Source organism: Biomphalaria glabrata, chromosome 1, assembly GCF_947242115.1.
Source record: "Biomphalaria glabrata chromosome 1, xgBioGlab47.1, whole genome shotgun sequence".
In the NCBI taxonomy this organism is placed as follows: domain Eukaryota; kingdom Metazoa; phylum Mollusca; class Gastropoda; family Planorbidae; genus Biomphalaria; species Biomphalaria glabrata.
Genome location: NC_074711.1, coordinates 89127350 through 89140956, shown reverse-complemented (window position 1 = coordinate 89140956; position 13607 = coordinate 89127350). Strand labels below are relative to the sequence as shown.

The 13607-nt window shown below is 38.6% G+C and overlaps 1 protein-coding gene across 9 annotated transcripts in view; it reads right to left on the bottom strand.

Moving 5' to 3' along the window:
* Positions 1-3232: 3232 nt before the first annotated feature.
* Positions 3233-13607, bottom strand: part of LOC106073993 (neuronal acetylcholine receptor subunit alpha-10-like) — a 204246-nt gene continuing 193871 nt past the window's right edge. For all 9 annotated transcript variants that reach the window (XM_056018433.1, XM_056018430.1, XM_056018431.1 and 6 more), the window contains 3 exons: positions 9475-9675; positions 7739-7875; positions 3233-4868 (listed from right to left, as the gene is read on the bottom strand). In XM_056018433.1, the coding sequence (XP_055874408.1) occupies positions 4096-4868; positions 7739-7875; positions 9475-9675 (1111 nt within the window). In that variant the 3' untranslated portion in view covers positions 3233-4095. The remainder of the gene's footprint in view (positions 4869-7738; positions 7876-9474; positions 9676-13607) is intronic.

Genomic DNA, 13607 nt, shown 5'->3' with positions numbered 1-13607 from the left:
ATTTAGTTAGGGTCAGTGTGTTTTGGTCCAATCTCTTATTGGGACCTTTGGGGAGAGGGCTTCCATGCTTCCTTTAGGCCTTAACTGAACAAGCATTAGCTCTCAACTGAACACACCGCAGCTCGAGTCGGGATTCAAACTCGAGCCCAAGGGGTCATTGCACATCACATATATTTTAGCCAGTTGCAAATTGGTTTGAAAGCTTTCTGGGTTAAATATACATGAGCAATTGTTTGTATCTTGTCTTAGATAACTTTGTTAACACTTTAAGAACACTGTCAATACTCTTACTGTCATTACACCTACTGTCAATACTCTTACTGTCATTACACCTACTGTCAATACTCTTACTGTCAATGCTCCAATACTCTTAATGCCAATATTCTTATTGTCAATACTCTTACTGTCAATACTTTTGCTGTCAATACTCCAATACTCTTACTGTCAATACTCTTACTGTCATTACACCTACTGTCAATACTCTTACTGTTAATACTCTTACTGTCATTACACCTACTGTCAATACTCTTACTGTCATTACACCTACTGTCAATAATCTTACTGTCAATACTCTTACTGTCATTACACCTACTGTCAATACTCTTACTGTCAATACTCCAATACTCTTAATGCCAATATTCTTATTGTCAATACTCTTACTGTCAATACTTTTGCTGTCAATACTCCAATACTCTTACTGTCAATACACCTACTGTCAATACTCTTACTGTTAATACTCTTACTGTCATTACACCTACTGTCAATACTCTTACTGTCATTACACGTACTGTCAATACTCTTACTGTCAATACTCTTACTGTCAATACTCTTACTGTCAATACTCCAATACTCTTAATGCCAATATTCTTATTGTCAATACTTTTGCTGTCAATACTCAAATACTCTTACTGTCAATACACCTACTGTCAATACTCTTACTGTTAATACTCTTACTGTCATTACACCTACTGTCAATACTCTTACTGTCATTACACCTACTGTCAATACTCTTACTGTCATTACACCTACTGTCAATACTCTTACTGTCAATACTCCAATACTCTTAATGCCAATATTCTTATTGTCAATACTCTTACTGTCAATACTTTTGCTGTCAATACTCCAATACTCTTACTGTCAATACACATACTGTCAATACTCTTACTGTTAATACTCTTACTGTCATTACACCTACTGTCAATACTCTTACTGTCATTACACATACTGTCAATACTCTTACTGTCAATACTCTTACTGTCAATACTCCAATACTCTTAATGCCAATATTCTTATTGTCAATACTTTTGCTGTCAATACTCCAATACTCTTACTGTCAATACACCTACTGTCAATACTCTTACTGTTAATACTCTTACTGTCATTGCACCTACTGTCAATACTCTTACTGTCAATACTGTTAGTAAAAACAGACTGCTAGGGGACTTTCTTTACCTTCAACTTGATTGAGTGCTTACTGCAGAACTAGAGATGAGGATCCTAGCAATGGAAATGAGATGCTGTAGAATATTTCTAGGTATCACCTAACTCGTTCCATATGCTAGGACAAATGTGTACAAATGCTCATTCTACCCTAGTGCTATTAGAGCATGGAATGGGTTGCGTGAGCTAGCGAGGAAAACCAGTGACTTGGCAGAATTTAGGTCATTGGTTAATATGCATGACGCGTAGGACGTAATCATCTTTTTTTCAAGTAACGTCTGTAGTATATATGATAAGATAAGACAGCATCACAAACGAGGAGATTAGAAACAGGATCAAAACAGCAATCGGGCCCAACAATGACCTGCTGACCGCTGTAAACAAAAAAAAACTTCGCAAACTAAAAAAGTTTATGGCCTTAGCTCAAGATCCTCAGGGCTCAGAAAGACTTTCCTTCAGGTATAGGAAGAGGCAGAGAAAACGATGGCAAGACATCAAAGAATGGACGGGCTTCTCATGTGTGGTGTACAAGCGGTTCAACAAATTGAGGGTTAAGTAAGGTGGAGGTGGAGATGATGATATTCTTTGACCATTTCCAATTATAGACTTTGCTTTGAAATTTGTTTATTCTACATTATTATCCTTTGACCATTGATGCTTTCATAGTTTTACTCCCAAATTTATCTTAATGTGTTTTACTCTCAGGATGAGAATTTCGCAGATTGGGCGTAGCTGTTATGTGGTTCCTGTCACGTACACTTGAAAATAAAACTGGTTCCCCCCCCCCCCCCCCCCAAGTTATTGGTAAGTTATGCATCTAAAATACATAAATCAAGAGGAGTATTGACTTTAATCCGTCATCCAGCTTCGACTGAATTTATTATTTGGTTGCCTCCCTTTCTTTTGGTAGCCTGCTATTATCATTTCTATCTGCTTTAGCAAGGAATTTAATCTGGACTTTTACAATTTCAATACAAAACTCCATTTACTATGAGTAGAACAGAGCATTAAAAAATAAACGCCTTTTAAAAATGTTCGTATGGCATTTATTTTAAAGCGCTACAAAAAACAACCTTTTTTTCCTGAAGCTAGTTACTCCATTAAAACTCCATTATCGTTTTCTCCTGGGTAACCTACATTACAATCTAGGCGAAAATGTTATGACATCACCAAATTATCATCGGACGAAAATTGAAGAATCGAATGTAATTTTTTTTTTTTTTTTGCCTAAGATGTATAGATTGTATATTATAAATGTTCACCTTTCAGACCTTGTGATCTATAATGCAGATGATGTAAAGGTCATCTGTTTCTGTGGCCTACGGTTAACGAGGTTGTTATGTGGCTAGCTCAATGACCAACCACATTAACTTTTCCCCAACTAATGTCAGGTACCAATTAGAGCTAGGTGGACTCAGAGGCGCCCAAAGATCCCGAAATTAAAAATCCCAGTCTTCACCAGAATTTGAACTCGGTACTCCCAGTTCAGAAGCCAAGCGCTTACCGCTCAGCCCCCGCGCCTCCCACATGTTTAATGTTTTAACAAAAGAATGTTTTAAATAACTACATTTTGTTTATTATTTGTTTTTCAAGGTATTTGCATTTTCTCTCTTTTTAAAAACTATAAGTAAAGAAATAGCTAGCTATGTTTGGTTAGAAGCATCAGACATTATAGATAAAAACGAATGCACTTTTAAAAAATATTCAAATTGGCAAAATCGTAACTACAAAAAAAAAATATGTATTACCAGATATAAAGACAATTGAAATGATCCAGTGAAAGCATATATAATTCCATATCCTTCAGTAATTCTTTTATTCTTAAATACATGAAAGTTAACGATTTCAGTGAGTTTCAAGAATGTTTCTCCAAAAATAAATTGTTCATTCATGTTTACATATCTAATTAACAAAATAGAATATTAGAAATAGAAATACTGTTATGGACACCCGTACATGGATGCCATGACGTCTGCGACGTAAATAGCAGATAATAATATGGTTTTACTAATCTGCATATTCCCATTTTCTTCTCTGTTACGGCGAAACGATGACAGTTCTGTGTTATGGAGGAAAAAGTCAGTTTGTAGTAGCGGAAACAAAAATTAATGTTATGGAGAAAAGTCCACAAATCAAGACGAAATGCCACTGTTCAGAAGATTAAAAGATGCTTTTGATGTTCTATGCCAGTGTTTCCCAAACTTTTGACCTATGTGTACCCCTTTTATAACTTTTGTAATACTGAGTACCCTTGCCCCCCCCCACCCCACTTTAATTCATTAACAGAAGCATAATAATTAAGTATTTAAAAAATAATCAGCAGAGTTAATGAGGTGCAATGCGTACCCCTCCAAAGTCTTTCCGTACCCCAGGGGGTACGCGTACCCCACTTTGGGAAACACTGTTCTATGCTGTATAGGAAAGGTCAAAGTTCAATGCTTTAAAGGAAAGTTTTCATTATTATAGTAATATAGAACATATTTTAAAAGAAAATAATACATGTCCATTTCTCATTTATTACATTTTAAATACCCAGATTAGCAGACGAAACCTCTGATGGCACAAACATATATACCGTACATACATAGCTGAAAACACACCTGACATATATATCCAAAAAGATCGGTGCCTGCAAGAGGCTGAAGACTTTAAGTTTTAAACAACAGCCGGTTTTAATAACGGCTTGATGACTAATATTGCTAATGATGACACAACAGCCACGAATAGAAACAACCAGAACAAGAGTCTATCCATGACGTGGGCGACAAACTGCCACTCAGAGACCAGCTCCTGGTACTTGTCAAACTCTGGGTCGAACGTGTACACGGACTGACTCGGGTCCATTGCATAGTCCATGGGCACTGGGAAACCTGCCCGAAACGATCCTCTGAACCTCTGGTCTCTTCGAAAGCTTGACCTAAAACTGGCCTTAAAGTTCGGGGAAAACGGCGAGGAAGACGGCCCTGACTGGAATCCAAAGTCGGAACACTGTGCCCCCTGGTAACCCACGGTCTGTATGCTGAAGTCGTGACCCGCCGGAGCCACCCTGTCCCCGTTGCCGTTGGCTCGCTGCGACGTGGCGTCGCCGTTGCAATTTCTGGAGCCACCACCGCTTCCACCTCCTCCAGCACTGCCATGAAAGCCCCTCCTGTCTAGGCAGTCTGCGGCGTTAGAGCCACTGCTCTCTGCAGACTCGTTGATTTGTATTGCATGGGAGACAGGAACGGAGATCTTGGAGAGCTCCTGTTGCCTCATGTTCTGGAGATCTTGTCTCATGCAGACCACCCGGGCAAAGAAACCGAACACTAGTGACTTGAGCCAGCGAGGGACCCTCCTCTTGTGAGGTCCAACGTGATGGAGCTGCAGCACGAAGACGGTCAGTATAATGGACAACGACGTCATTCCCATGGTAACTGTCAGATAGATGCCTGAAAGGAAAAAAGAAAAGTTGCTTTCTAAATAGTTGCCTTCTACATATTGAGACGCTTTCTAAATAGTTGCCTCCTACATATTAAGACACTTTCTAAATAGTTGTCTTCTACATATTAAGACGCTTTCTAAATAGTTGCCTCCTACATATTAAGACACTTTCTAAATAGTTGTCTTCTACATATTAAGACGCTTTCTAAATAGTTGCCTCCTACATATTAAGACATTTTCTAAATAGTTGCCTCCTACATATTAAGACACTTTCTAAATAGTTGCCTCCTACATATTAAGACACTTTCTAAATAGTTGCCTCCTACATATTAAGACGCTTTCTAAATAGTTGCCTCCTACATATTAAGAAGCTTTCTAAATAGTTGCCTTCTGCTTATTAAGACGCTTTCTAAATAGTTGCCTTCTACATATTAAGACAAAATAGTATGTGGTATCTTTTACTACAAAACATCTAAGCGTCCCTTTTAAAAAAGGCGATACCTTACAAAGCCTAACACTATTTTCACGCCATTTTAAATATGACGCCAAATCTATCCTCATGTTAAGCAGTAGAAGCAACAAAGCAAATAATTCAACTATATTTGAATAATAATTCAATGTATTTTTAGTCGTTTATGGATCAAACGAATGCTTCATTAAGTCTTAATTGATGTTTTAAGTGTAGAAAAAGTTGTTCTCTTCCTTGAGGCGAGCCGAAGTTTAAAAATACACAACAATGATAAATGTCGCTGAAGAAAGAAGCAAATATATTGTTACGATTCTCTCTCCTACTCAGACCTTCTGTAAACACTGCTAAACACAACACAGCACATCTAAAACATCAAGAACTTGACAACAAGAGCTCTGGTTAATCTGGTACTTTAATAATGAGTGAATAAGTAGATAACAGCCAATACTAGACTATTGGCAACACATCAACAACTAAAATGTTACATTGTACATCACCGTACAAAACTCTACTGTCTCTATCTCTTCCTGGACTCGTACATAACACTTGAGGACTCCACCAGGACCGACTTCATGGTCAGACTAACAGTCCTGGTCTCGGACTGCAGCTTTCTTACACACTGTCTCTGGCCCACGCAGGCTTTCGATCACATGACCATAACATTGGTCATATTTGCGTGTAACCGTAGTACTGTCCCTTGTCCATCGCCTGAGTTCACGTGTGTCAGCTGAACCTACAGTTAACCCTTTCGCGCCGCCAATAGGGTCATAACAATATGAACACAGCCTAATAAAATATTTAGAAATACAGAAAGATAAAGGCACATTTCTTATTCAATATGCTAGGACAAGTTTTTGTATTCGAGCATGAAGAGGGTTACACGAACCAGACAGGAAAACCAATGACCATAGTCTAACATCAATGCCAGGAACTTCAGAGTTTGAGCTTCTATTTGACACGCATCACTAGATAAACACATGGATGAGTGTATGCCTTTTAATTATCTTCTTGTTTGATTGAACTTCTGTACAGTAGCATATTATACGATACGATATGCCAGTGCTCTAACCTTCTTCAACTCTTTGCATTTCTATATTTAGCTTCAGTCGGACTAGATCCCGACCTAAATCTAATTTCCCACAATTCTTTATTTTTCATTATATTTTTATTTCGAACATACTCTATATAAACAGACCTAATAATTTCTAGACACACGAATTTGCAGTCGTATAGATCTACATATTGGCAGCGAGTCATCTTTGGATGATAACAAAATAGAATTCATTACCAACAGACAAAAACGATGTTCAGAGTATGTTTTTTTATTAGCGACATAAAACTGAAGTGTTTGGGGAGTCGATGTCGTAACAGTTTTATTTTTTTCTTGGGCTGAGATAAGCCAAAATAAAAAAAAATAATAACTATTTCCTCTATAAACTTTTGGGAAAATATAAATCTAGGTTAGACCTTAAAGTGACAAATTATGTGCTTGAGAATATTTGAGAAATATTTAAAGCAAAATAAAAAAAAAACAAAATGTGTACATTTCACTGTAAGAATCACTTTAAGCATCTAGAATTGATCGAGGGCTTATTGAGTTGCAATACAATAGGCATGTTTCATATACAAAAAAACAACATATTAGAGATTACTTGACGTAATACAGAATACAGAGTACTCACCAGAGACACCACAGTGAAAACATAAACACCCACACAATCAAAATACTTCTCACATCCAACTATATATATATATATATATATATATATATATATATATATATATATATATATATATATATATATATAGTTTATCCATCGTGGTTCGTTGATGACCACTTTGTCATCCAGGGGGCTGAGGGCCTTGCACTGGGGTTTTGTGCCTCCTCATGTGGCTGGTGAGACCTATGTGAGCCCGGAATGTTCGGCTGCACACTGGGCAGGTTATTCCAGCTGGAGCTAGTGTCATTGGCCAGGCTTTTCTTCTCAGGCGTTTCTCCTCTGACACCATACTATACTGAATACAGAAACCACACTTCACGGTCTACATACAACCACTCCACACTGTCCACAGACAACAACTGACTACAGAAAACCACAAGTACGACAGAAAACCACACCACACAGACTACAGACAACCACATCACACGTACGACAGAAATCCACACCACACAGACTACATACAACCACATCACGCGTATAACAGAAAACCACACCACACAGACTACAGACAACCACATCACACGTATAACAGAAAACCATACCTCACAGACTACAGACAACCCCATTACTTAGAAATAATCTTATCCAGATAAAAAACAAAGAAGGGGGGGGGGGTAATTCGAGATCCATACTAACCTATATATAAATATTAAATAGAACAGTCCAGCGCAGAGGTTAAACAACTTACCTATAAGGGGAACGAACTCTGAGGTAGCAGGCATGCTTTCAGCAATGAGCAGCATGAAGACAGAGAAAGCCAAGAGAACAGTGATTCCAAGAGTTATCTTCTCCCCGGAGTCCGGAGGTAGCCAAAAGCCTAACAAACTAAATAGAACAACAAAGTATTGTAGATGTCGATGTATAATGTATCAGATTAGTTACACAATTGTTATATAATTTGGACATAACACTGGTGTTGATATGAATTATTAGACTGCAGCGGTTCTCAACCTTTTTTTAACTCGGCGACCCCTTTTTACAACCCCCCCACTCTGCCGCGACCCCCCCCATACACAAGTACAGTAATAGAGGAGTAGGCAATAACAATCCATATTTTCGATGGCCTTAGGCGACCCCTGGCTAATGGTCAATCGACCCCCATAAGGGTCGCGACCCACAGGTTGAAAACCCCTGGATTAGAGGAATATAAACATAGTTTCTACTTATAAACCCAAACCTAAATATTGAATAAAGTATACGCTAATCAAACCTTAAGTATTAAATAAAATGTATTCTAGTCAAACCTTAAATATTAAATACATTATATGAAAATCAAACCCTATATATAGAATGAATTACATGCCAGTAAAAAATAAATAAATAATTATACTATTGACAGTGGCGTAGCATCCATGAAGCGAAGGTGTTCAATGAACCCGCGCAGTAGCGTAGCTAGGGTGGTGGGAGGAGGGGGGAGAAATTCAAAATCCCCCCGAGCCCCCACTTGAGGGAGGCCCCAAAATGATTTTTGTTTACATTAAAAATTAAATATTACGCAAAATGCAGCGGCCCCTAATGATATCAAGCCCCACGGGGCCCGTAACGATGGAAAATTCCTAGCTACGCCCCTGAACCCGCGCCTATGATTTTTTATTTTTCTCAATGTAGGGGAGGGGACTACAATCATATTCTTGAACGTGGCCCATGGCTACCTTTCTACGCCACTGGATATTTAACATCACTAAGGTCTTCGCCACGATCTAAGGAACCTTTATGCCAAGTTTTATCAAGATTGGTCAAACGGTTTTGATTTTTATTCGGGACATATTGTTACGATCTTCTCAATCAGGCCTTCTGCAAACACTGCTAAACACAACAGCACATCTAACACAGAACTTGACAACAAGAGCTTCAATAAACAATGTGGCGGTTTAATGACAAATACACGAAAAGCCAATACAACACAATTGGCTACATCAAATTCAAATGCTTTAACACAATAGAACTGCCTACTAAACACTACAAGTCTTTGTCTACTTCTAGACTCGTACAGCTACATTTTCAAGGACTCACTTTGTAGCACACTGTCCTTACTGCCTTGCGTACTGGACTCAACTATCCTTTCTAACACACTGTCTCTCGTCTGTAAAGATGTTTTGGTCACATGACCATAACATTGGTCACATTGCGTACATTAGCAGTAATGTCCCTTGTTCACCAGCCCTTGACCTGTGTGATTGGCCTGAATCATGTATGTCAGTAGGCCGCACACACATTAACCCTTTCAGTCCGCCACTTTAGTTACAACAATATATACATACGTGTGTACATACATACATATTATATACATACATACATAGGCCTACATACATACATACATACATACATACATACATACTCCTTACTTTCAATTATATATATTAAATTAATAAATTCATAATGAGACAAATAGTTTGCTAATGGTCGAGAAATTGTTTTACCAACCTCAAAATAGTCAACCAAAGACAAGGGAAGATAATGTTGAACAGATAATACAGAGTTTTCCTCCTGATGACTATAGTAAACCGGACGTCCGGGTAGGGCTCCATGCAGCAATTGTAGTAAGCTTCCGTCCTGCGTATCCTCACGTCCATTAGTTCCCATTCACCGCTAAACACATAGTTTTGAAGATCGACCGTTGAAGATCTGGAAATAAACATAGAAATTCAAAGTTGACATGCCCCCACGTTTAATCATTAGGATTAGCGTCGCCCAGAGATGCTGTTGGCATGTTATTCATAGCGGTAGTGACGGTCTGTTGGTTCAATAAGTTGTTTAGCCGAAAACTCTTCAGTGAATGGGGGAAAAAAACTGAGCAGAGTGGATGCCAGATAAATGTATTCTATGATAGGAGCCGCGATGGCTGAGTCCACCCAGCTCTAATGTGGGAAGCGTGGTCAAGAGGCTAAAAACGCTTGAACTTGCTTGGCTATTTAGAAGGGGGCTCGAGGTTCGACACCCGACTCGAGCAGAGTTGTGTTTACTGAGCGCCTAAAGGCAGCACGGAAAACCTTCTCCCAGATACCCCCTTCCCCCCCACTGGTCCACAAATGAGATTGGACCAAAGCGCTCTGAGCATGCTATAAGCATGAAAGTAGCACTATATAAAAGCTATAATTTATTTAATTTTGTTTTAATAGGTACCCGACATTAGTTGGGGAAAAGTAAAGGCGGGTGGTCGTTGTGCTGGCCACATGCCACCCTCGTTAACCGTAGGAAACAGCAACAGATGACCTTTACATGCCCTATGGACCACAAGGTCTGAAAGGGGAACTTTACTTTGATAGTAAGACTATTTAAGACAAGTGTCCCACTATTACCTGCTGATAAATGACCTCCCCATAGTCCTCTGTCAAGTGTCCTCACACCTTCAAATTAGGTATATGACATATTGAATTTATGGACTCGCTTTCATCATTTCCCCAACTTGCCCTCCCCAATACTAAAAAAACATGCTACCTTTATTTAAAAAGCAATAAACCGTAGGAGTTAATCCTTAACTCTTATCTTATATATTACAGACGTTACTTCTGAAAAAAAAGGGTAATTACGTCCCACGCATTTCACGTGTCAATCTAGTCATGCATGCCAATTAATGGCTGAAACTCTAATAAGTCGTTGGTTTTCCTGGCCGATTCAGGCAACCCATTCCACTCTCTAATGGCGCGAAGCTCCCACCAATCGGAGGCCCTAGGCTGCTGACTAGTTTCCAAATGCCTAAGAGCGGCCTTGATCATAGTAACCTGTATCTGAATTATATTTTAACTCTATTTATTATTTCAAGTTGGAGTTTTAAAGAAACTCAAAATTATATCAACACTGTGTGATTTTATTCTATATAAGTAGAGTTTAACTTGCATCAACGGCGCCTCTGAATCCGCAGGTCAGATGATTTGGTGAAGATATAACACAAAGCTCTCTCATCAAGGAACATCGTGACACAGGGGAGTAGCCCGGGGGGCTTGACCTCTTTGGGGGCCCCTGCATTTTGCGCAATATTTAATATTCAATGTAAAAAAAAACTCATTTGGGGGCCTCCTCAAGTGGGTCCCAGCGGATTTTAAATTCCCCCTCCCTCCCCCCCCCCTAGCTACGCAGCTGTCGTGACATAATTGGCACCTCAAGTCCTATTCGTTTAAAAAAAAAAGGATTTTCTTTCAATAGATCGTACCATCGCTTCTGAATTGCAGAAAATTGCAGAAAATGTTTCAATGTAAGCCAATATTCTCATGGCATACAAATTAGAATAGAAGGAAAGGGAAGTAATCAGCGCCCGCGGAGCAACCCATTGTCACATTTCATTTTGATTATTTGATAAATGTGCATGAGAAGAAAGATGGATGAGGGGATATTAATGTAAAAAAAATTTGTAAATTCGTTAGCACTTTTAGAAAGTAGTGGGGGGCTACTTGAAGCTGTTTAAACGAGATAATGTACGCATGCGTCAAGTCAACAAAATATTATCTTAGTGGCTAAACGATCTCTCGGGCAGAAGAAACAGACGAGAGTTATTTACCCTATTTTTTAACCGTATGGACTAATTTATAGCATGTTCAAACCCAGCACCAATTGTGTCACGTGGTTAATCATTTTGGCCTTATGGGAGATTTTTACGTTCAACTCAATAATGTCAAGGACGCTAAATTGAAATTCACTGTTGCCAACTAAAATAGAAAATAATAATAAAGCTTGTTTTCGATTCCAAAGATTCATGAGGAATGCAGTATTTCCCATAGCTACGCAGCCCCAGAAGTGACCTACATATTTTGCCACACGCATGGCAAGCAAATATATAAATAAATACAAATATATATATATACGGAAATGAAGTCCTGAATAGGTGCTCCACGATCTACAGGAATAATTAACTAGTAGGCCACAGAGTGAATCAGCTAGTGTTCCTCTAAATGCTTAGAATGTGAAAAGTGCTCTGCTAAAGAAAAGGTTTGGGAACCACTAATCTAGACCTATAAAGAAATGAATCGAAAAAAAAAATGGACGTAAAAATATGAATTCTAATTAATTCAATAATTAACGAAGTGATTATTTTTTCCTAATTTTTAATAAAATGTGATGTCACGCAGCGCGAGTGTATCTTCGAAATTTGAACCCTTATAACAAATAAGCATGACGTCAGTGTGCTTATTTGATAGAATATGGTAGAAAAGTACTATTTTCAGACCTTGCGGTCTTTAGGAGAGATGTTTTAAACGTCATCTGTTTCTGTGGCCCACGGTTAATGAGGGTGTCATGTGGCCAACACAACGCCCTACCGCCTTTAATTTTTTCCAACTAATGTCAGGTATCCATTAGAGTTGGGTGGACTCAGGGGCGCCCAAAAATCTCAGTATTAAAGAGTTTAATAAAATTAAAGAATAATTTTTACGCAACGTCTGCTAATAAACATCAAATTTTGATGACGCAATAAACGTTTTTTTTTCCCCAAGGTAATCTACATCTATGCAAGATGATCGCTCTATAAGAAACAAAGAATATTTAATCCGATTTAATGTTCTGCTCTATAAGGCAGTCTCTTTTGGTGAGCTAAAAGGTGGTCGACGTAACAGATGCGCCCCAAAGAAACGCTTCGAAGACCAGCTTAGGTGTCAACTTTCTGTGGCTGACATAGAAGAGAGCACCTAGTTGCATGCGGCCTCAGAACGTGACAGCTGGAGGTCACTCACGATGGCCGCGGTATACACATTTGACACCAAAAGAAAATCTGCTGCCGACGACAAACGCAGACGGCGAAAAGAAAATCTAAATCGACCACCTGCGGACAATGGTTATGCTTGCCCTGGATGTGGCCAAATATGTAGGTCACAGATGGGACTGCGCAGCCACGGGATATAGTGCATTCCTCCCTGATCTTCGGACTCGAAGACTAGCCTTATTATTATTATTATAAGTTGACTTACCATTATACTTCGGGCTCGAAAACAAGTCTTAAGTTGTATATAGGAGGCATTGTCTTTATTTAAAAAGTATTTTTATGCTTCTCTTGTTAATGTGTACTACAAATATCTTTATAAAATGACTCGTATGGTAGAAGGTTTCTAATATCTTTGGTAATTATCTTATCTTCTTATCTTATAAAATACAGACGTTACTTCAAAAAAGAAGATGATTACGTATTGCGCATCATGCAGCTAGTCATGCATGTTGACCAATGACTTAAATGGACCTCATTCACCAATCGTAAACAAACAACATTTAATCACATTCTGTTCGATCTCTTCTATACAAATTACGATCTAATTTTAATCCACAATGGTTATCACGTGATAGTTTTTTCCCCATTGTTTTATCAATATTATCACGTGACCGTTCGTTTTGGTGAAGGACGTCCATTCTGCCAAGTCATTGGTTTTCCTTGCTGGCTCAGGCAACCCATTCCATTCTCCCATAGCACTAGGAAAGAAGGAGCATTTGTACAAATTTGCCCTAGCATATGGAACGAGGAATGTGCCTTTATCTTTTTGTCTTTCTGAGTATTTTATTAGGTTTTGTGAAATCAATTCAATAAAAGTAGATGTTTAAACTCTGAGTGAGTTGTGTATACCAACTCATTGAGACAC